At 36.2% G+C, this 23,727-nt stretch overlaps 2 protein-coding genes across 5 annotated transcripts in view; both read right to left on the minus strand.

Moving 5' to 3' along the window:
* The window catches only part of gek (serine/threonine-protein kinase gek), a 104,272-nt gene extending 84,978 nt beyond the window's left edge, over positions 1-19,294 (minus strand). For 2 of the 4 annotated variants that reach the window (XM_067770793.1, XM_067770790.1), the window contains exons 1-4: positions 19,159-19,294; positions 16,396-16,641; positions 3,836-4,107; positions 8-1,219 (exon numbers count right to left, since the gene is read on the minus strand). In XM_067770793.1, coding sequence (XP_067626894.1) covers positions 8-1,219; positions 3,836-4,107; positions 16,396-16,641; positions 19,159-19,192 — 1,764 coding nt within the window. In that variant the 5' untranslated portion in view covers positions 19,193-19,294. The remainder of the gene's footprint in view (positions 1-7; positions 1,220-3,835; positions 4,108-16,395; positions 16,642-19,158) is intronic. The other 2 variants (XM_067770791.1, XM_067770792.1) reach the window with 2 other exon arrangements.
* A 2,600-nt stretch (positions 19,295-21,894) lies between these two features.
* On the minus strand, positions 21,895-23,060 carry LOC137246227 (uncharacterized protein C6orf136 homolog). The gene is made up of 2 exons (XM_067777325.1): positions 22,943-23,060; positions 21,895-22,872 (listed from the first exon to the last, which is right to left on the minus strand). The coding sequence occupies exon 2, from the start codon at positions 22,810-22,812 to the stop codon at positions 22,042-22,044; it is 771 nt and encodes a 256-aa protein (XP_067633426.1). The 5' UTR covers positions 22,813-22,872; positions 22,943-23,060; the 3' UTR covers positions 21,895-22,041.
* Between the last annotated feature and the right edge of the window lie 667 nt (positions 23,061-23,727).

Genomic DNA, 23,727 nt, shown 5'->3' on the forward strand with positions numbered 1-23,727 from the left:
GTTATACCTGTCGTGAAAGCTTTTGCTTCTGAGATCGTAATTCGGATAATTTGTCGGTAACCTCTGCATATTCCATCATTGCCAATTTACGCTGGGAAATTGCATCTTTTAATTCCGCTTCTTGCGCTTTTATTCTGTCCAGTGCTTCGTTATACTCTTTAGTTGCTTGATTTTTATCCTGTTTTATGTCGTTCAACTCATTTTCCAATTCTTTAATCTTTATTAAATAAGCGGCATTATTACAATCACCGGAGGATGCTTTTTCCATCATTTCAATGCTATTTAATTTATTTTCCAGATCATAATTTTTTTTCTTAAGAGTATTTATTTCTTCAATAAGATTACACTTTTCATCGGTAACATCCAAACTTTTAATTCTGCTCATATCATTGTTAAATGAAGAGGAGTTCTCTACTATGCCTAAGTCCGAAAGCGAGCTACATTGCGTAAATGTGAATCCAATAAATGGTAAGTGTAGACCAGAAAAGGCAAGATTTGCTGCTGGTGGCACAGTATCTGATAAATGTATATCGGTGTCATCTACATCGAAATTTGAAGTGTCGGTTGGACTTGATACTTCGGGTATATAGGGCGCTTGACTGTATCTAAGACTACCCCAATCCAAACCTGCAAACCATGGATGATTTTTAAAATCGTCAGTGCCATTTTGTCCTAATCGATTCTCAGGTGCGCAAATAAGTTTGCGCATTAAATCTTTTGCCGATTCCGATACAATATAGTCTAGACTGTCTTGTGGTGGAAAATCGAAACAGTTGTGGTGATTCATTATCTTTCCATATGTTTCAACAAGACTTTCTGCATAAAAAGGTGTCTCGCCATACAGCATTTCAAACATACAAACGCCCAGAGACCACCAGTCACATTCAGCTCCATATCGCCCTTGACCATCTTCCATCGCTCGCAATATTTCAGGTGAAATATAATCTGGCGTGCCAACGGCCACATTGGATTGAACCATTCCGTCAGGACCAATACGTAAACAAGATCCAAAGTCAGCTAACCGAATGTGGCCTTTCATATCAAGCACCAAATTATCAGGTTTGATATCTCGATGCACATATTGCAATTTATGTATACTGTCTATAGCCAAAATGGTCTCTGCAATATAAAATTTCGCCATATCTTCAGGCAATCGATCTTCGAACTTGCTTAAAAGTGTCAATAAGTCGCCGCCGCAGTAATAATCCATAACGAGATACTGTAGATAAATAAAATGTGCGGGAAATTACAGAAAATCCATTAACTTCCGTTAAAAAGAAATTGGTCTAATTGTCAAAGAGAAACCAGAATGTTATGCACCCTTCCACTAAAAATTTAAGCTGAAATTTTATATAAAATAAGTAAATAAAAGCAATGCGCGTTAGCCTCCGTAGAGATTTCAGGCCGAGCTACTCTTCCAATTTGCGTCGTGCTCCTTTAGAATTTCCTACTAATTGGCGGGACGGGACCTGCATGCCTTACGCCGACTCCGAGCGGCATCTACCACCAGACAGGTGAGTTTTCACTGAGAAGCTTTTCATGGCAGAAATACACTCGGGAGTGTTTGCCAAATCACTGCCGAGGTGCAACTCCGAGTGGCACAACGTTTTTTTTTTAAGTGAAAAAACAAAAATTTTGATTTTGCGACGGTGAGTAAAAAACTAGATTTGTGGCGGAGCAACAATTAAATTTTTCATATAGATGCGTCCAACGCAATTTTATGCATTCCATTAACATCGCCACAATCAACCAAGATGTTGCGCTTGTAAATATAAAGAAACTTCAGACTTGGCAATTGACGTTTATTTCGTCTTGCCCATTCACATACGAAATTTTGCGAAGCACTGTTATAAACATTCTCACTATACAAGAAAAATACTTGCTAACATATTTTGTGATCTATTCATTTATTAAATTGCAGTTTTTAGCTGTGAAAAATTTTAGAAAAGTACCAACAGCAATGCTTTGCTTGCAACAAAAGTTGCAAGTTCGCTACTTTTTCATGTCAGATGGCGCCAGTGTCGCTCAATCTACCGTTCTCCATAAAAATACGTGCAATCTACTCATAATGCATAAGATTGCGTTAAGCGCATCTGTATGAAAAACTGCTTATGTGACGGGGCTTTAAGATTGCGTTAAACACATTTATATGAAAAACTGTTTATTTGACGGGGCTTTCAAGAATGAGCTGCACGATAGTGATGGAAATAAGATCGATGTAATATCGATGCTTATGCTTTCATATCGATTTTATTTTTTCGATGTTCGTTGATCGGTTTTCTATTATGAAAACCGCAAATAATGTGAGAATTTTTTCAATTGAAATTTCTATAATAATTAACACCCTCTTATTAAATGAAGTGCAATTAAACTCATTCGTCACATATTTTACTGACAATATTGACACAGATTCATTGCATTTTTGTGCTTTAAAAAAAAAAAAACTAAAAAATTCGATTGTTAAAAAGATCGACACATCGGTGTTCTCCACCAAGAAACATCGTATGTGCATTAGACAGGGTCGATTTATTAACCGATATCGCGCCATCGATTTTTCTATAGGATTTGGGCTCAGGAAAAAAAGTTCCACTACGCATATCCAAAAAAATAATTTACGAGCCTGCGAAAAAAAAAATGGCGAGCGAGTAAATTTTTCGATCAAAACCACTCCCCAAAACCCAAAAAATATTTTTTTTTTTTTTCAAAAACTGTTATCGGCAAACTTTTTGCAAGAGTTTTTTGAACAAAAAAAATATTTTTTGGGTTTTGGGGAGTGTTTTGGTCGAAATATTTACCCTTTCGCTATTTTGTTACGCAGGCTCGAAAATTATTTTCTTGGGTCTGCGTAGTGGAACTTTTTTTCCTGAGCCCAAATCCTATCAAAAAATCGATAGCGCGATATCGATTAACTTTCGTCCAAACAAATCGACGTTAATGTGCATGCATCAATAAAGTTCTGCGTCGCAGCGGCAAAACTGACTGATAATACCTCGGCCAAAAAATTATTCTTATCGCAACTTGCCTATGAAAGAGGAGGCCGCCACTATTCGCTACTGGCGCCACTTATTGGACGACCCAAACCGTTTAGATATTTCAATGCCAATCAAATATGTAAGGCCCTGTTTTTAAGTGCGAGTTTAAACTACAGTTAAACTTGGCCTAGAATACACCCCTGCAATTTTTGATGCTTAGGGTCGAATTTTCGGTGCATATTTAGGCTGCAGTTAAAGACGAGCTCTATAACCTGGCCACTTTGGCCGTTTACACTAAAATTTACATCTGTTGTTGTTGTTGTAGCAACAATTGGGTTGGAGAAGCTATAAATTGCGCCGGCAACCCCTTGAAGGTTTGCGCTACACAACCCCTTAATCATTTGGGTATTTAAGTCGCCCGCTAAACCTGCTGGAGGATACATTTTTTTGCTATTTTTTATATAATTTTACTTCTCGTTTTAGTTAAAGCGCCCAATGTAGCTGCTTTAAACCGTAGGTTACTTAAACCGGGCCTAAGTAAGCTTGAAGCTTAACAAAAATGTATCCATAATTTGCTTTCTCCTATCTCACATACTTTAGGAGTTTAAAGATTTTAGTCAAATTCTGGAAAATGGTCGATAAATTTTGGAGAAAAATTAAATTTGAGGTGAAATTGGCAGAAAATAAGAAGTCATGGCAGGGCACAGAATATTTTCATTTCGTTTAAAAGAAAACAAAGATAACTGTATTTCTTTTGAAATGTTAAGCGGTCTGCTTTATCTTATGTTTTAGTTGAAACTGCCAGTTTTAGCTCAATTATACCATGTATGTATATTTTTTAACCATGTATGCGAAATATTTACCAGATTGCTATCATCCTGAAATGCATAATGTAAATTTGTTATCCACTGTCTATCACCATAAACCAAAACATCTCGTTCCTCTCGAAAACACGCTGTCTCTGCACGTTTCAGCATTTCCCATTTGTTTAGTGTCTTCATAGCGAATATCTGATGCGTTGCGAGCATTCGAACAACACAAACTTCACCGAAGGCACCTCGACCAATAATTTTTATTGTTTCAAAATCATCTCTCGATAATCGCAGTTGTTTAATTAATGTAGCCACTGGTTTCACTGTGATTACAAAAAAGTGATAAATAAAATTCAAAAAATTTTTCAATACATTGTTCACAAAAAAATAATATATGTGTACACGAATGTGTGTACATGATAGCTGAATATATGTTCTCTCTTTTTAAATCATATTTTTCGGCCTAGGATAAGGCAAATAATAATCATAACCATTTTTATACCCAGCTGTACTTGTACACAGGGTATTATAACTTTGATTGGATAATGGTTGGCTATACAGGTATAAAGGAATCGAGATAGATATAGACTTCCATATATCAAAATCATCAGTATCGAAAAAAATTTGATTGAGCCATGTCCGTCCGTCCGTCCGTCCGCCCGTCTGTCCGTCTGACCGTTAACACGATAACTTGAGTAATATTGAGATATCTTCACCAAATTTGGGGCACGAGCTTATCTGGACCCAGAATAGAATGGTATTGAAAATGCGCGAAATTTTCATTGTTTCGGGAGCCATAACTCTAAGAAAAATTTGTTCAGAATAGAACCATATGTATATGTATTATTGCGCAGCCTTGTAACACTATTAAGCACACAAGACAAACAAAAACAGCATTTCAAGTGTTCATCTGGGTATGTAATGTTCGGTTTCACCCGGACTTAGACTTCGTTACTTGTTAACCTTTACTGCGAAGTCATAGAAATAGTCTGTTATCTTTTAATTTTCGGTTCACGGGGACCTTATTTGGGATTAGCCCTTATTTATTTACAATGGAAGCTTATTTCAATTAAAGTCTTTTAAAACTATTGGAGAGAGCTGCGATATATGATCTCACTCACACTCACATTCAGGCATACCGCTGTTCACTCGCACTCATGAAATTATTGTCGAACACCTGGCAGGTAGAAAGTCCCATCTAAACCCTCTGTCTTTCTGACAATATTTTTTAAAAATTATAAATAATATGTGGTTAAAATTTCAACGTGCCTCAAAAACATATTTTCAATTAAAAAAAATTAATTTGCAATCACCTGGCAAAGTTTTAGACCCAACCAAATAATCAGGCTTATTTCTTTTTATATTTTTCAAATAATAAATTTTAACATATTTAATTTTCAAAGTGCCTCAAAAACATTTTTAGAATACAAAAATTTATTTTTTTGTTAAATTCAAGGGTTGTTTCAGGCAATCCCATATGCCCTCACAAATAATTAAGATTCATTTGAAAGGGCCTGAGTTTCTTATGAAAGTGTAAAGAAAAAGTACTTTCATATGAAGCTCATGTACATGGGTCTAATGTATACTCTTTGCTTGGGCATGGAAAACAAATTTGCCCTAACAAAATGACTACTTAAAATTATTTAAAAATATTATGGCACTGAAAACAATTTGAAAGCGGAACCGAAATACATACATATGTATGTATATCAGATGGATATATGAACATACATATGTATGTATGTCACCAAAGAATTAAAACAAAACTATGTACATATTCTTCATATGTAACGCTCCTGGAGAAAAGGCAACTTACTCGAATGCAGTTAATTTTACACGGCGAGCAGCTAGCTTTCGCATATGGTACACTTACGAATGAATGAATCGTTAATACAACAACAACAACAATCAATGAATGAATTATGAATGCTCATTAATCAAAAAGTAATAAAGATATCGGTCTCCGGTTTTTACCCATTTTTAGAACGAACTTTCATTTGTACTTTGTGTTTCGGGCTTCTCGAGGGGCATCGCATAGGACAAATAGTAAATTATTTCCCGCGATTAATTTAAATTCGGGACATAAATTCTGTGGTGATGAGAATTTGTTTTATCCATAGTGGGAAATACCTTTAAGTAACCACCCTTATCATTTATTTGTAGATCATTTTATTTATTTCGGGCAGTATTTCGAGTTTTCAAACTCAATTTCTGCTTCAACCTTCGCGAAAATATATAAACTGCACCAATAAAATTCGGATAAAACACTTATTAGATATTGAAAATGAAGTTATGTATAAGTTTAAAATTGGACTTTTTGAAACTTAATTTTTGTCAAACTTTTTGGTACCAAAAGTTTCAGTAGTACAAGTAATTGTAGACTAACTTACTTCCCTAACTTGTTATTAACATCACTTGCTGTTGTTGTTTTAACAGTGCATGCATGACATTCATTACGTATGTCGGGGTTAATTCTGGACAAGTAAGTGTTTAACTTGTTACAGTATCCACAACGAAGTTGGGCCAGGGTAACTCGTGTCTTCCTTGGCATTTTCCTTTGTTGGGGAATGACAAAGGACTTCAACGACAGGTTGAAAAAGTGCGTTAGGTAGCTTAGGTTTTTTTTTGGCATTGGCATGGCAATTACGTCTGTGCCTATTGATTTAGAGAGTGTGGCCTTTTAGATGGCTTCTTTGACCTCGATGGGGTGATGGCAATGAGTGACACGTCGTGTTTGAGTTTATGTGCCCGCCTGTTTGCAAGACGTCTGGCCCTGACTACTGAATGATGCAGTACAAATCGTCAGCAAAACGTGCTCGCGCATTTCTTCCTGTCCGACGAAGTTTTATTGCCAAAAGCGATAGATGCTTTAACAGTATACAATGTAATAGTATGCATCAGCCATTTTTTTTGTAAAACCCGCCCGAATCTTGAATCCTTGGCGCAAAGTGGAGTTAATGTGATCTGCTAATATCAGAAGTTTCATAAAATTTTTTTGGAAACTTTAACGTCTTAAGGCAAACGTTTGGTCTCTGTAAGGAAATCTATAAATTCGAATAATAAGAACGATAAACCTCGTGCAAGATATGATGCTTTCTGTTTTTGAGTGATTATTTTGCGATATATTTTATCAAAATGTTAGAGGCTTAAACACCAAATTAACTGAACTGTTTTTAATATCATTTAACTTATGATATAATTGCTTTTACTGAAACTTGGCTGAAACCTCATGTCTTTAATTCAGAGATCCTCTGCAATGACTACCAAATATATAGAAATGACCGGCTGAACAGAATCGGATGTGGAGTTCTGCTAACTGTACACTCTTCAATACCATCTGAAGAGATTAGCGTACCCGCCATCGATACAATCGAGTTCTTATGCATATGCACCCAGCTAGCAAATAGCAACATTTACTTAGCCATCTGTTATATCCCGCCATCTTCTGAACTGCCGTTTATATGCATCACATTTCCTTGCTAAAACTGTAAATTCGATGTTAAAGCCTTCCGATTCCATTATTGTCTTGGGTGACTTCAATATGCCGCACATTTCATGGTGCATCTCTGACTGTAATATCGTACCAGTTTCGTCAAAGTCTTCCAACATTGAGTTTCTAGACGGAATGGCCGAACTTTGCCTTCAACAAATCAACATCCAGTCGAATAAATTGGGAAAAGTATTAGATTTAGCCTTTGTGGATGATGACTCTAATTATTCCATTAGTCGATGTGAGCCCATTATTCAACCTGAAGATGTTTACCACCCTTCCCTCAAAATAGTTTACGAAGTGTTAAGTAATGCTTGTAACCGCGATAATAAACGATTCAACTCCAGTTATCGCTTTGACTTTGCGAAGGCCAATTTCAAAAAATTAAATCGTGATCTATCTCGAATAGTGTGGCCAATATTTAATGCTGACGTGGGGCAAAGCGTTTCTCACTTTTACAACACCATTTACAGTCTTTTGGAAAAATACGTACCTAAGCGGATTTGTCTACATTCCGATACAAGCCAAGTATGGTTCACTAAAGAGCTAAAAATTTTAAAAAATAAAAAGTCTCGGTCTTTCAAGTTGTTTAAGAAGACGGGTTTACATAACCATTACTTACAGTACTCAATTCTACGCCATAAGTATTTTCAATTGAACAAAAAGCGTTACCTAGCTTATCTTTGCAAAATGAAAAGAAATATAATTTACAATCCGAAAGCATTTTACAGATTCGTAAACTCTAAACGCAGGGTTAAAGGGTTTCCATCATCCATGAAATTCAAAGATAATATTTCCAGTGATGATCAAGAAATTGCCGGCTTCTTTGCGGAATTTTTCAAATCAAATTACTCTTTTGAGACCAACGTTTCGCCTAATGAATACACATACCAACTTGATACATGTTATTCAATCAGAGCGCCATTTATATCTTCAGAAGATGTATTATCTTATTTAAAAACTTTAAAAGTATCATATACATACGGCCCTGATAGGATCCCGACACACTTTCTTAAAAAATGTGCTGCATACATCTATCAGCCGCTAACAGATTTATTTAATTTATCTTTAATTTATGGTGTTTTCCCAACAATGTGGAAGGAGTATTTTCTTATCCCGCTCCATAAAAATGGAAGCAGGTCTGCAATAGAAAACTACCGGGGGATAGCAAAGTTATCCGCAATCCCAAAGTTATTTGAAGCTATTGTTACCCACCATCTAACGTTCCCTATTTCCCCCATAATTGCAAGCTCGCAACATGGATTCTGTAAGGGCAAATCATCTATCACCAATTTACTGGAATTTACCACTCACGTTTCTAATGGATTTAGAAAAAGCCTTCACGCCGCTGTAATTTACACCGATTATAGTAAAGCCTTAGACAAAGTATCACATCCCTTACTTATTTATAAGCTCGGTCAACTTGGTTTTCAACACTGTCTTATATGTTGGATTTCTTCGTACCTTGGTAATCATACGCAAAAAGTAAGCTTTAAAAGTACACTTTCTGGGGTCATCAATGTTTCTTCTGGTGTTCCTCAGGGCAGCCATCTTGGTCCAATTCTGTTCTTGTTGTTCATAAACGATTTATCCAATACAATAAAATACTCAAAAATCTTGATGTACGCTGACGATGTAAAACTTTTCAAATCATACGCGTCTGTTGAGGAATATTCCTTGCTTCAAACGGATTTAAATCACTTGGTTACCTGGTGCAATGTAAATTATATGCCGCTCAATCTAAGTTATGTGTTTTTCTCGGAGAATTTCGCCGCCAGTTTCATATACAATTAACAACTATAGTCTAGAAATTGTAAAAAGTTTTTTTGACTTGGGAGTTATGATGGATTCCAAACTTAGTTTCAACCTTCATATTAATGCCACAGTGAATAAAGGCAAAGGTGTTTTGGCATTTGTTAAACGGTGGTCAAAAGAATTTAACGATCCTTACGTAACTAAAGCACTTTTTACAACATTAGTTAGGCCAATATTAGAATATGGCTCAGTAATTTGGAATCCACGTTATCAAGTCCATGCAGACAGTCTCGAATCAATACAAAAACAATTTTTACTATTTGCCTTAAGAAATTATCAATGGGACTCTTTATATAATCTTCCACCTTATACTAATCGATTAAAGCTTATCAATCTTCCAACTCTTGCTAGTCCTAGGGAAATGCTTGGTGTAATATTTATAACAAAACTTTTAAATGGATCAATTTCAAGCCAAATCCTTCTGAATGAAGTGAGCTTTTGTGTTCCCTATCGGACTTCGAGACACTTCAAACCTCTCCTGCTGAATGTAGAACGAATTTCGAACTAAATAAAAATTTTCGGTATTTATGCCAAGATTATAACTTTCACTCAAACACATTTCATAGCTCGGATTTTTTCTATAAAAAAAGACTGTTCTCACCACTCTTAATAAATAATGTATAAAACGATTGCTTCTGTTCTCTTTAAGCATTACGTTTGGCTGATGATATATCTTCTGTAACTGAGCAGTCTCAGATCTCGACGCTTGACAAACCGCTGCCCATCAAAGACTCGGCAAAAAAAAAAAAACATAAAAGCAAAAATGTTATGATATAGATATATATGTAAATCGATCGCGTGAACAGGATTAGCCTGGTTTCATTGGGCCACTTGAGGGCAGCGCGCTGCCACAACGTCCATTAAAAAAAAAAGTTTAAACAAATACTGAATTCATCCTATATGACGCATATCTCGTTAGCTGAGTTCACAAGGGCCCTTTCCAAAAATTTAAAATTTTACCCTTAGGATGAACTTCAATTTAATAAAAATCACATAAGATCTTTTTTGTAGATACTTGTACGTCCTATTTAGGCAATTCACAAGGTCTCCTATTCGCCGCACGTGCTATTTCTTAATGTTGTTGTTGTTGTTGTAGCGATTAGGTTACTCCCCGAAGGCTTTGGGGAGTGTTATCGATGTGATGGTCCTTTGTCGGATACAGATCCGATACGCTCCGGTAACACAGCACCATTAAGGTGCTGGCCCGACCATCTCGGGAACGATTTATATGGCCACTTTGAACCTTCAGGCCATCCCTCCCTCCCCACCCCCAAGTTCCATGAGGATCTTGGGGTCGCCAGAGCCTCGTCTGTTAGTGAAACGGGATTCGCCGCTCGAAGGTGAGCTTGACAATTGGGTTGGAGAAGCTATATATTGCGCTACACAACCCCTTGAATCCCTCCTAAGCTAATTTCTTAATCAAATTTTATATTGGAAACCATGGAAACTGCTCAAATCTTAAATTTTTATATGAATACGATACACATGTGAATTGCCCAATTGTTTATTACAGTACTATTTGTTAAAGGGCAACTATGTTTTGCCTAAAACATTTCAAATTTCCCCATGTATAACAGCCGAGGCTCTGAAAACTTCAAGTTCCTCACGGAAGGAGGGTGTGGAATGACGTTGTTGTTATTGTTGTAGAAGTGGTTTGCCCCATTCAATAGGTCGGACCACTCACAAATTGTCATCAATATTCTCTAACGGGAGTCCAAGGAAACTTATTTTATTTATTTATTTATTTATTATTACGGTCCTTAAGACCTAGTTTAGGTTAAAATAATAAATTAAACATAAATACTCATGTCACATTTAGTGACGTACAATATAAAAACAATTTTTCTTTGAACTTACTAATATTTTCACAGTCTTTCAAATCAGAAGGTAACTCATTATACATTTTATACCCTAAATATTCAAGAGACCTTTTGGCGAACTCAGTTCTTATTCTAGGCAGTCTTATATTATTGCAATTTCTTGTTCCATAATTGTGGATTTCATGATTATAATGTATTTTACTACTCAGGTAATTCGGTAACATTCCTAACCTAAGTTGGTGTATAAATTTCAATGTGAAATAACTAACTGACTGTTTAATACTAAGCCAGTTTAATCTATTGAGCATTACAATTTTTGGCGTTCTTGGAGGACATTTTAAAATAAATCGCATTGCCTTGTTTTGCTGTATTTGAAGTTTCTTAATATATATATCATTACTTAATAGCAGAATAGTAGGACAATAAATAAAGTGTGGTTCAATAATTGAACGATATACCAATATTTTATGACTTTGACTGATATGTTTACATGTTCTATACATGAAGCCTATTTTCTGTGCAATTTTCTTTTCCAGATAAGTTACATGCTCTCCAAAATTTAGATTATCATCAATCAAAACTCCTAAATACTTAATTTTGTCTACTCTTTGGATTTCCATGTTTTTTACCTTCAGCGTAATATTATTTAAACTATTGTTACTTATGATATTGGTGTTTTTACAAAATATCATGAACTTAGTTTTTTCGACATTTAATTTCAGTTTTCTAAGGCATAACCATTTGTATAGCGAGTCCAGGTCTTCTTGTACTTTCAGCATGGCACATTCTGCATATTTTTCACTTATGATAAGCAATGCATCATCCGCAAATAGACGTATTTTACAGTATTTTAAGCATCTTTTGATATCATTGATATACAATGTAAACAATATTGGCGCCAAGACCGAGCCTTGTGGTAAACCAATGTTAACATCCACCACTGATGAAACCTCCTTTCCAATTATCGTTCTCTGTTTTCTGTCACCCAAATAACTCCGGAACCATTCCAAAGCCTTTCCTCTTATACCAATTTTAAACATAACGTCCAATAGCTCAGATCTATCGACAGTTTCAAAAGCCCGTTTTAAATCCAAGAAGACAGACACCGTAAATTTTTTGTCCGCCATGTCTTCTTTCCAATCTGCAATTACCATATTCAACGCTGTTTCGCAAGAATGGCTCTTCCTGAATCCCGATTGTTCTGGGATAATCACATTGTGCTTCTCTAAGTATGCCACAAGTTGATCCTTCACCACTGTCTCCATAATTTTTTCATCTGTAGGTAACGTGTTAATTGGACGTAGTTCCTCAGGTTTCATTGTATTTTTTACTTTTTCAACAGGTATTATTGTTGAAATTTTCCAGTAACTAGGTACAATACCGCTGTTTAAGGATTCGTTAATTATGTCTTTGTAGAAATTAGCAGTATATGTCATGGCATCTTTAACGACACCCTCCGATAAAAGCTTGTCGCCGCCATATTTGTTTTTAAGTGATTTTGTGATAATAATAATATCGTCCACTACAATGTCAGTAAATTTAAATGTTTCAAATGGATTACTATGATTTGCGCTTATTTCATCCCCATTTACAATTTCTTCGATGCTATCATTAATTTCCACAATACTTTGTATAAAAAAGTTATTTAGGGCATTAGCTATATCATATTCATTTTCCAGGCATTCACCGTTAATTACAATTTTAGTGATATGTTTTTTAACATCATTAAGCTCGACGAGGTCTTTTAGACACTTCCACATACGTTTCATATCGCCATTGTTATGATTTACTCTATCTTCCATGTATTTCTTTTTTTTATAAATTATGGTTCTTTTATATATTTTCTTAATGACGTTATATTCGTCCCAAAATCCAGTATTTCGAGCAGTTTTATAAGATTCTATTTTTCTTTTATGCAGGTTTGTTAATTCTCGGTCGTACCACTTATTTCTTATCTGTATTTGGGTCCTCTTTATATAAGTCAGTGCTTGCATAGCCACAGTTACAACTTCGTTTAGGGCTTTAGTTTTAGTTTCTACTCCGGAAATTGACATAAAGCTGAAATCGCATGTTCGTAGCAAAGTTAAAAGATTTTCAGCACTATAGTACTCCCAACATGTAACAGTAGCATACCTTCTCATTTTACAAAGCTTTGTTGTTGGCACTTCGAAGTGGATTGTCTCATGGTCAGAAATGCGATGTTCACCTATATTTACTGCTTTAACTTTATCATTGTTACTGAATAGCAAATCAATTCTTGTAGACGAGTACTCTGTTATCCTTGTGTCGAAGTTTATCCTTTGTATCATTGCCATTTGTGCAAATAAACTTGTTAGCTGGTTTGAGTATGTTGACGATACATTTACATTGATATTAAAATCACCAATTATTAAATTATTATCCGCCTCCTTGAGATGTTCAGTGATGATTTCATTTAGATAAGTAATAAAGGTGGAGTCACTGCTACTTGGTGAGTGATATAGTACACCGATTTTCCATTTTAACGCGCATTTGTTTATTTTTACAATAATGCACCACACATTCATGTTGATAGCTTTATTACAAACTATGCTAAATTGTATATTTTCATTCACATACATGACAACACCGCCAGTGTGCCTACTTTGAGAGTCGCAACGAATGCATTTGTATGTCGGAATACTAAGTTCAGAATCCAAGATATGTTCTGTTGTACACGTTTCCGTACATAACACAATACTTGGTCTTCTTATTTCAATAAGACGTTCCAGCTCGATTTTATTCGCTATGATACTACTAATATTAAGATAAATGCATTCCAAGTTGTATATATTGCTATCTCGATTTAAATAATATTTTGACTTTTGCGCTGCTGTAAGGATTTTCTTTGGTTGCTAATAAACAACTTTCCTTTTCCTTGCATCTAGCTTTTGTTGGTATACGGGACAAGTTCTATCCAGAGTATCATGGTTTTCGTCAAGTCCTAGATTCAGCTCCTTGTTTGCTCGTATGCAGTTAATGCACTTGTTTACTGCATCCTTTATGCATTGTGTATGTTTATGCTCACCCAAGCATTTTGTGCATACTTCCTTTTCCTTGCAGTCAGCCGCTTTGTGATTGAAGCCTTTGCATTTAAAACAACACAATACCTGCACTGCATCATATACTCGGCAACGTTCCCAACCTACATTAAGCCTCTCTCCAGCTAGTACATTTGTGAACGCTTCAACATTCATTTCTATCACAGCATTATAATAGTTTTTCGCGTTCTTTTTCACTTCATATTGCTTAACAATTTTGATGTCCGTTTCACTTAAACAAATGTTTTGTCGTTTAATTCTTTGCACCAGTTCCTCGTCGCTATATTTAAAATTTATACCAGTCACCATGACTGCTGGTTTCACTTTTTTGGGAATCTTAACCTCATAGTTATTTCCCAGATTTTTCTCAATGGCATTTTTTATTTTGTCACGCTCATGGTCATTTTCGCTTTCAACAATAACAACTCCGCTTTGCCTTGCTACTATATTAGTTATTTGCAGCCCTTTAGGATCAACTTTCGAGTTTAGGTCAGTTTTGGTTATTTCTATATTTTGCTTTTTATTCGGCTTGACAATTAGGGGATGATTCTTTCTAATGTCTGGTAACACTTCTTTTTTTTGTCCATCATTTTTTGTTATCGCTGCGTATGACACTTTGGCTTCAACACTATTAACATTTTTCTTTATTTCATTGCACATTTTTTTATTCTCTTTACTTATTTCTTCAATCATTTTCTTATTGTCATCCTTGTTTATTTTCAACTCATCACAGACCTGCTCGCTGCTTCGCTTGAAGCCTTCAGCAATTTCCCGTATTTTGTTTACTTCTACAACACTCTTTTCGCATGATTCTTGCGCTTTTTGCATTGCCTTAATTCTGTCGCTTGCACAAATACAAATACATTTCTACAAGGATGGGCCAGAGAGAGGGGCGTTAGAGGCGTTGGTTCCACATTGCGATTGAAAAGATTGTTGGTGTCATGTGAGCACACGTTGCAAGCAGGACATACGTTCTGTATGTCGGGGTTGATTCTGTATAGGTAAAAATTTAACCTGTTACAGTATCCAGATCGAAGCTGAGCTAGAGTGACGCCCGTCTCCGTAGGTCGATTGCCTTGTTTTTCTGAGAGTTAAGGATATTTAGCATTAAGAAAGGGGTTCGCCGGGCAGCCCCTGGCATAGAGGTCCGACGCCTTTTTTTAAATATCACTAAGGACCTTTTTGATGCTTACGGAGATGACTTCTTAAGTCCCTGCGAGTTATAGCGGTTCTGAGGGCAGTGTTTTGGCAGGCCTCTTTTTTCTTCCAGCGAGTAGCCTTTAGGCTCAGCGACCATATCTGGGACGCATAGCGTGCAAGCGGACGGCCAAATGCTTTGTAAGCGGTAATGAGCATCTTTTTATCTTTACCCCAAGTGCTGCCGGCAAGAAATTTGAGGATTTTATTACGACTATGGATTTTAAGTACAATTGCGGATGCATGCTGGCAAAAATATAGATCCTGATCGTACGTCACATCCAGTATTCTTTGGCGTAAAACAGTCGGTAGCGTAATGCCATTGACGTGGTCGATGTCCAATATGGTTGTTGTTGTTGTAGCAATGCTCGTCCCACCTAATAGCCGCGACCGATCACAAATTGTCAACAATATACTCTAACGGGAGTCCAAGGAAACTTGCCGTTTCAACAGGGGTGGACCATAGGGAAAGGGGTGTTAGAGGCGTTGGTTCCACATTACAATTGAAGAGATGGTTGTCATTTTGTATGTCGGGGTTGATTCTGGATAGGTAAGAGTTTAACCTGTTACAGTATCCAGAACGAAGTTGAGCAAGAGTGACACGCGTTTCCCTGGGGAGTATGCGTTCCTCTTCCGCAAGTTTTGGATAATTTTCGTTAAGTACTGGATTCACCGGGCAATTCCCGGCATAAAAGTCCAACGCCTGTTTATGGAGTTCACCAAGGACCTGCTTGTGTTTTTTCACTTCATACGGCTGGGTTCTCGAAATTATTTGTTTTGTGTAAGTTGTAAATAAGGTCAGCGAGATAACTGTTTATTTTAGTGCGTACCTCATCGATAGGTGAGCCGGGACCTGTAGCCATAATCGTGCAGTCAACGGCGTAGAATACAATGTTACCTTTTTCTGGTGGCGAAAGGAGCTTCGATATATAGTAATAAACAAAAGCGGGGATAAGACACCACCCTGTGACACGCCTTGTTTAATTCATTGGGTTTAGTAGATACGTTCCTGAATTACATCGATGCCTGTCGACAGATGGCAGACAAATAATTTGCAGTCCACCTTTTGAGACTAGGAGATAGAAGAGCTCTTCCAAGTCTTGCAGTAAGATAAGTCCAGCGCTAGGAGTACTGTCCTGTGGTAGGGTTTTTGAATAAAAAGCTATGTTTGCTTTTCCAATATATGACAGTTGAAACCTTAAATTTGATTTGAAATTTGTAATAACTTACCTAGTTTAATAAAATCAGCTAATGTTTTTTCTCGTCTTAGAGATGAATTGCAGCACTCATCGTACAGTACCAGGAGAGCGTCTAGTAATGTCTCAATAGAAACAGCTTTCCCGTCTAGATTCGAAAGAATATCTGTTTTGTCTTGTAAGTAATTTTTAACTGTTAACATTCCATTTGTAATCCCTTTTTGATATATTAATGATTCTAATAATTTCAATCGCTTTGTGAAAGTATTGTCGCTGTACTCTTAAAAAAAAACAATTTTTATATATTTTTGAAATAAGCAATGAAATGAAATTTGGTAACATTTTACAAGACGGTGCACCACTTAAATTTTACTACAAATTATCAAAGGTGGTACCAAAAGACGCGTCTCGACCTCCGCTTTTAGAATCCGAAAGCTGAAATCAAAAACTTTTTTCTGTTGAAAGTTATTTACAAAAAACCGTAAACTGACCACGAGAAGGTCCGAAATATGGGGCCCGATCCATAGTTTTCTTTTTGCATAGAACACCTTTCTGCGTTGGCGCTTATTTACATATTTATTTCTTTATCCACAGGACGCAGTCCTCACAGATAGGTAACCATTTGAAATACAAGAAAAATTTAAAATACCAAATTACAATATAATTATAAAATTACAAGAACAAAATACATTGAATTGAATATAACAGATGCAGCGCATTATATACATACATACATTATTTATTTACCTGCCAACTCAAATAAACAATTATACAAACCAAAAAGCAAACACTTAACTAAAAGTTATAGGCGCATAGTCAAAGTAAAATAAGTTTAAAATTTAGTTGCTTAATTAACGTAAAGAGATTAAAAAAGATATTTATACAGAGTTATAGGGGGTCGGAACCCATTCGATTTGAACTACGTGTTTAACGTGGTAAGTACATATTTTTTAATTCCGAATATCGAGTCGCAAGAGTATAAGTTTTGACAGTGTTTATTGAAATCCTGTAATAGGCTACGAAGCGGTTCATGAATTTCAAAATTTGATCTACAAATAATTGTGTGCAGTAGTTGAAAATTTCTAGATGGTCTGACTGCAACATTGAACTGAATTTCGCCGAGCAAGAGTGGGCTAGAAATCATCCCTCTTATAAGTTTTACTATAAATATGACACCAAGCATCTCTCTACGGCTCTGCAGCGAAGGCAACTGTAAAAGTTTCAATCGGCTGCTGCAGGGTGGAAGATTCCGTGACGTATCCCAAGGTAAATGTTTCAAAGGGAAAATCAAAAATTGTTTTTGACCGATTCCAGTTTATCACAATGAACCTGATAACGCGGGTTCCAGATTATCGAAGCATACTCCAATATGGGCCTCACCAATGATGTAAAGAGAATTTTAGTAACATATGGATCGTTAAATTCATTGGACCATCGTTTAACAAACGCCAAGGTACCTTTAGCCCTATTTACACAAGATTCAACGTGTGATTTAAAATCAAGCCTGGGGTCCATAAATATGCCTAGGTCAGAGAAGCTGGTGACTTGGTTAATAATGTAATCACCAAGCACGTAAGCATGGGGATGAAAGGGCTTACGTGTAAAACACATGAAGTTGCATTTAGATAGGTTTAATGACATGATGTTCGCTTTTCACCATTCTACTACGTTATTAAGATCTAACTGAAGAAGTGCTCTACAATCTGATGAGCTCATAGGCATAATAAGTTTGACGTCATCCGTATACATCAACGGCTTGCAGTGCTTCAAAACACTTGGTAGGTCGTTAATGAAAAGTAGGAATAACACTGAACCAAGGTGACTACCTTTCGGAACACCACAAGTGACATTAACAAAATGAGACCAACTATTTTTAAAAATTACCCTGGGTGGGTCCGACACCGATTTGGGGATCAAAACTAAATGCGCGCAGAGCACCTTTCTGCATTAGTGTGTGTGTGTGTACAACAAATCTGGCAAAAAAACAACAACCACAAGAAAATTTTAACCGATTTTTTGCTTATAACTTTTGACAGAAATAAAAATTTAAATTTACGCATCTTTTGATACCACCTTTTATAATTTTTGATACAAATTAGGTGGTGCACCGTCTTGTAAAACGTTACCTGAAATTTAAACAGTGGAATTAACAATTAAAATGGGTTGTTTAAAGAGTTATTCATACATAAATGTTTGTCATATGGTTTTGCGTCGTCGATATATGTGTGTAGATATGTTTTTAAGTATGATTGCTACGTAATGCACTTAGGACATCGCCTATAATTTGGTGCCGTTGATCGGCATGGGGTCGTTTAACCTCCAGCTTATGAAATATTTGTAGATAAAGGAAGCAATATTTCGTAGGTTCGTACAAAGTTTTACTTTGGAATGTTTAAGCTAATTCCAAATTATGACCTCACGTCAGACTCTAATTGTACTTATGCATAGTTCAGTAAATATTTAGGCGTTGCAAACAAATACGCATTTGTTCATAAAAACAAGCACTGTTTAACTATGCAGATGTATATCTTTATATATGTATAATATACACATATAAGGCACCACATATATACATTTATGCAAAATACGTATTTAAGCATTAATGAACTGAGAATTAATTTATATTTTAACTGCAAAGTTTGCAATTCTTAATATCAATGCAACAAAAACAAAAGCAATGCTAAATAGGAATATTAAGTCAATATTTGAGAGACAAATGCAAACACTTTCCACAAGCCAATTCAATAATTAACACTTAGCACCATATTAGTATATGGTCTATATTTATAATATTTACCGACAGTTTCGGAGTTTTCTGTTTTACTACACATTTTCCTGATTATAAATAAGTTTCGTTTATATTCGAGCTACCATTTTTCGTATATGCACAATACAATACACTCAGCCACGGCTCCTAAAAACTATTATTAAAGACCGTATTTCTCACCATTCAAATCTTGCCATCTACCACGTCAATCTTTTAATCGATATATCGGTTGATCTAAAAAATTACGCACTTAACATACCCTTGGTACATGAAAAATCTATCGGATCGTCAAAATAAGCAATACTCAAATGTTTCACAAATCTAGATGAAGATTGCGCAATGCGCATGTAAACATGGGATCAGCTGTTTTTTTTATGACGTATTAATTGACCCTTTTTCCTCAGCTCTCTTTTTTATCGCTCTTTTCATTCGCTCAGGGGTCAACTGTGACGTTGATGTGCAGAACGAAGAAACTGAACTCGTGAATCCGTAATCTGGGTAGGTGATTTGTCAAAATGTTTAGTTCTCACCTGTGAAGTCAATCAGATATACAATTTGGTCACGACACATGACGCAATAAAAGCCCTTTGAATAAAGGCCCGACATCATTGTAAATTTTACCAAGTAGCGCAACTTACAGCTGATCGGTGAAAATTCGCACATTCACACGCACAGTTCTCGACTCAGTTTCAAAAAAAAAACTTTAGATTATTTACTTCAAATTTTAAAGTGAGATAATCCTTACAAATTTATGTATACAGAATATATATGGCGTTTTTGTTGTTATTAAAACAATAGTTTTATTTATATTAAAGCTTTTATCATTTTTTTTTTAACTTTTTTTTAACCATTTCTTCATTATATGACATTCGACTGCCTAGTCCACTGCCTTCCACTCTATTCGCAACATAACCTCTACTTAAGCTGCCAAACTATATAGTAAACAAGAACGAAACAATTTTGAACTCGTGAATGCGCAATTTTCTGTGCGTGATTTGTGGAAATAAGTCCATCTTCTTACAAAAACCAAATAAATAAGTAAAATTCCATGGCGCATAATCATAGCTATTATATTTAGTTTTCTATGGCTATGTCAAGAAGCTGCAACTAAATTTACAACCTATTTTATTTTGACTATGACGGAATTTTTATTTGTTTGTATGCCACGGACCAACCATGTTTGGTTGATACTCTTAAAGGGCCAGTTAATGGTGACATAACCATAACAATATAAAACAGCTAATCCAACCAACCTTATGAAAATCTATGTAATTGGTCAATGGTGCCACACCATATCATAGCCAACCAATTGATTTTTCGTCATATCCATAACCTAAAAATATCTGAGTTGGAGAATTTATTAACTTTTTGTAGATTTTTTTTATTGTTTTGGATACGTTTTGACTTAAGAGACTTATTTTTTGTGGTATATGTTTGAATTTGTTCCGTTTTCTTCATTTTTATGAAATTTTCACGATTTTTAGGTTAAGGCACCAATAACTGATGCCAATTTGATATGGATAAGTAAAAATATGGTTATGACTATAGCCGGAGTCATTGGTGCCGTATGTCGTATCGCTGTATCCGCATCCCTAACGTAATCAGCTGTTTATCGTTACGACGGTAAACCAAAACCCAATTGGATGGCTACGATACGGTTGCGACCTTAGCGGCACCAATAATCGATTGCATTGATTCTCATAAGGTTGGTCGAATCCAGCTATAAGCTGGAGACATTGGTGCTTTATCGGTAACCTTTTAACAGCTGATTCGAGCAACCTTATGAGAATCAATGCAATCGATTATTGGTGCCGCTAAAGTAACCGTATCGTAGCCAACCAATTGGGTTTTGGTTACCGTCGTAACGAAAAACAGCTGATTACGTTAGGGATACGGATACAGCGATACGACATACGGCACCAATGACTCCAGCTTATGGCGTTATGAATATGTCAACTTTAGCTCCGGCTGAATACACGACCAAAAATAACGGAGGGAGAAAGAGGAACGCATTGGTGTCACATAAAAATAAATACGAAACAAAGTTTAAAAATTTTGCGTCTGTGAAGAGATATGGTAAAAGACTAAGACATGGGTCGACTGCTAATGCTCGTCCAAAAATATCGGGAGCGGTATCAAGGTGACGCCTATTGACCTCGACAACAATAATCCGAAGGCGGAAAATTAAAACATTTATTAATGAAAATTCAAAAATGATCCGTGTTCTTCCGAAACCGGTGGTGGGATCCATAGTATATTTGCACAAAACACCATTGTGCGTTGGCGGCCTTCGGCCGTGCTTATAAGAGATTACCCTGGCCGGTCCACCAACGAGGTGGGATCAAAATTAAATCCGTGCAAAACTCCTTTGTATACGAAATGTTTTTCAGTGCAAAACAACATTACAACAACCACATGCAAATTGTCAACTTCACCTACCTGCAAATATATCCATCTTGTTTTCCGCCTTCGGACTCAAAATGTTTGTTTTCCGTTTTCTGATTCGCCATCTTGGGACCAAAATGCGCATTTTGACACCTCACCGATATTTGGACGTGTATTAAGAGTTATGCTGTCTTATAGAATTACCATAAATACTGCAAAACAATGTAACTAGACGGTTATTATTATAATCTATCCTCTTTGGTAAAACGGGCCCAGAATCGATAACCCAGTTTAATATGTTCTCAGGGGTTGCCCCAAACAGCTCTCTGCACGAAGGACGCATTTTGTCGACTTTGAGCATCTTTGTACTACCGAAAAGTCTTGAAGTTGGATTTTTTTATATTTTTACATAAAACAATTATAGGAACGTATGTATGCACATGCATAGACATAGTTAACAAAAATTAGTTTATTTTATTTCCTACTTTAATAACAGTTTAAATAAATATTTGCTATTTACTACTTTGTTCACAGTTTCGATGATGTAACAGCTACGGAACCAGTAGGCAAAGCGTTTCCTGACTCTGGTTCTACGGGTTGGTTGCTCTGATCCGGCATTACTTTATCCACCACGTGTTTATGTATAAGTCCATCAGCACCCAAATAACACACAGAAAATCCATCATACCACGATTCTTGGTCTTCAAACATTTCTTTAATGGCCCAAAGCTTGTATTTCCAGAATGTTAGCATAACTTTAAGGCCAGATATACCACGCACCCTCCATCGAATTCTCACTGTAAAATCTTCAGTATGTTTTGTGATTTTGAGCACCTCTAACTTAACGTAAGCATATTTTAAATGTCCTACTGTGCGGAGAAGAGCAATTTGTTTCACATAGTGATATAATCCAATTGTCTGTTTACCGGTTATATTGTTTTCAAATACCAAATCCGGACTGTATATCGAATAGTCAAGTGGTTCCACAAATAATTTGGGCAAAGTTTCTTGAAGCACTCTAAAAACTCGGTCAAGATCTTCTAATCGAGGTTGACTAACGTTCTTGGAATTCGAAATGTTTTCTTTACGGAGCAGATGCCCATGCTGAGGAACTATTTGCAAAATATGTCTACTTAGTGGATTATGTGTACGACAGCAATGTGAGGTATTTTCATTGAATTTGAAATCTCTAAAATGATTGCAAGCATCATTCAATGTATACAATAATCTTACACGATGCAAAAGCTTAAATCTCTTTATGGACCCGCAGGAGACGTGGGAAACGATTGCTAAGGCCATTGATATATTGTGAGCACTCTTATACTCTAGTCTGCGGTATTTAATTATTAAAAGCAGGAGCTGAAACAAAGATCACATAAAAATATCTATAAAGCCTTTGATCAACAAAAAGTGTATAAACATTTCTCACATAATTTGATGTTTATTTAGGTTTAATTCGGAGTCGGCAATCCAAATACAATTTTTTTGTTGCATATTACCACAGAGATCGAGAAATTTTCATTGATAAACTAAGAGGCATAGCGCCATGCTAAGAGGAATGAACATAGATTATGGAATACAGAGTGCTTTGGGAAATTATGTTTTCTAATTCCCATGTTAAGGGCCAATTAAACCTCCTTAACCGAAACGCCATAGTCGTAACCATACCCATATTCATAACCATCTCCAATGTGATCGATTAATGGTGCCTTAACCTAAAAATCGTGAAAATTTAATAAACATTTTAAATTAAATCAAATATTTGTAGGTTATGGATATGGCGAGAAACCAAAAACCAATTGGTTGGCTATGGTATGGTTATGGCGTTAGCTTTATGGTATGGCACCTTTAATCGATTTCATTGATTTCCGTAGGTGTTGCATAACTGACTGTTGGGGTAAGGCGGAGGTGGCACTTGGCATGCTGGCAAGCCCCTGCTAGCTCGTCGGGTGGGGTGAGTTTTTGCTCACCCGCCTTACCTACAGGTATACAAACAAGAGAGAGGTTCATGCCTGAAATCTATGTAGAGAAAAGGAAAGCTGGAAGAAAAGGTCTGTCCGTGTCAGGTGGAGTCATCCCTCCCCTTCTGCGTAAAACCTTGACGCAGCCTTGGGCGTTGCACTGACTCCGGAACTTTAGCAACGCCCCCTTAGCCTGACTTTGTACGTTAATGTCCCATGTCCCTAGTCTGTCTAGTCTGTTATCGTCGCCCTC

This window comes from Eurosta solidaginis, chromosome 3 (assembly GCF_040869045.1).
Source record: "Eurosta solidaginis isolate ZX-2024a chromosome 3, ASM4086904v1, whole genome shotgun sequence".
In the NCBI taxonomy this organism is placed as follows: domain Eukaryota; kingdom Metazoa; phylum Arthropoda; class Insecta; order Diptera; family Tephritidae; genus Eurosta; species Eurosta solidaginis.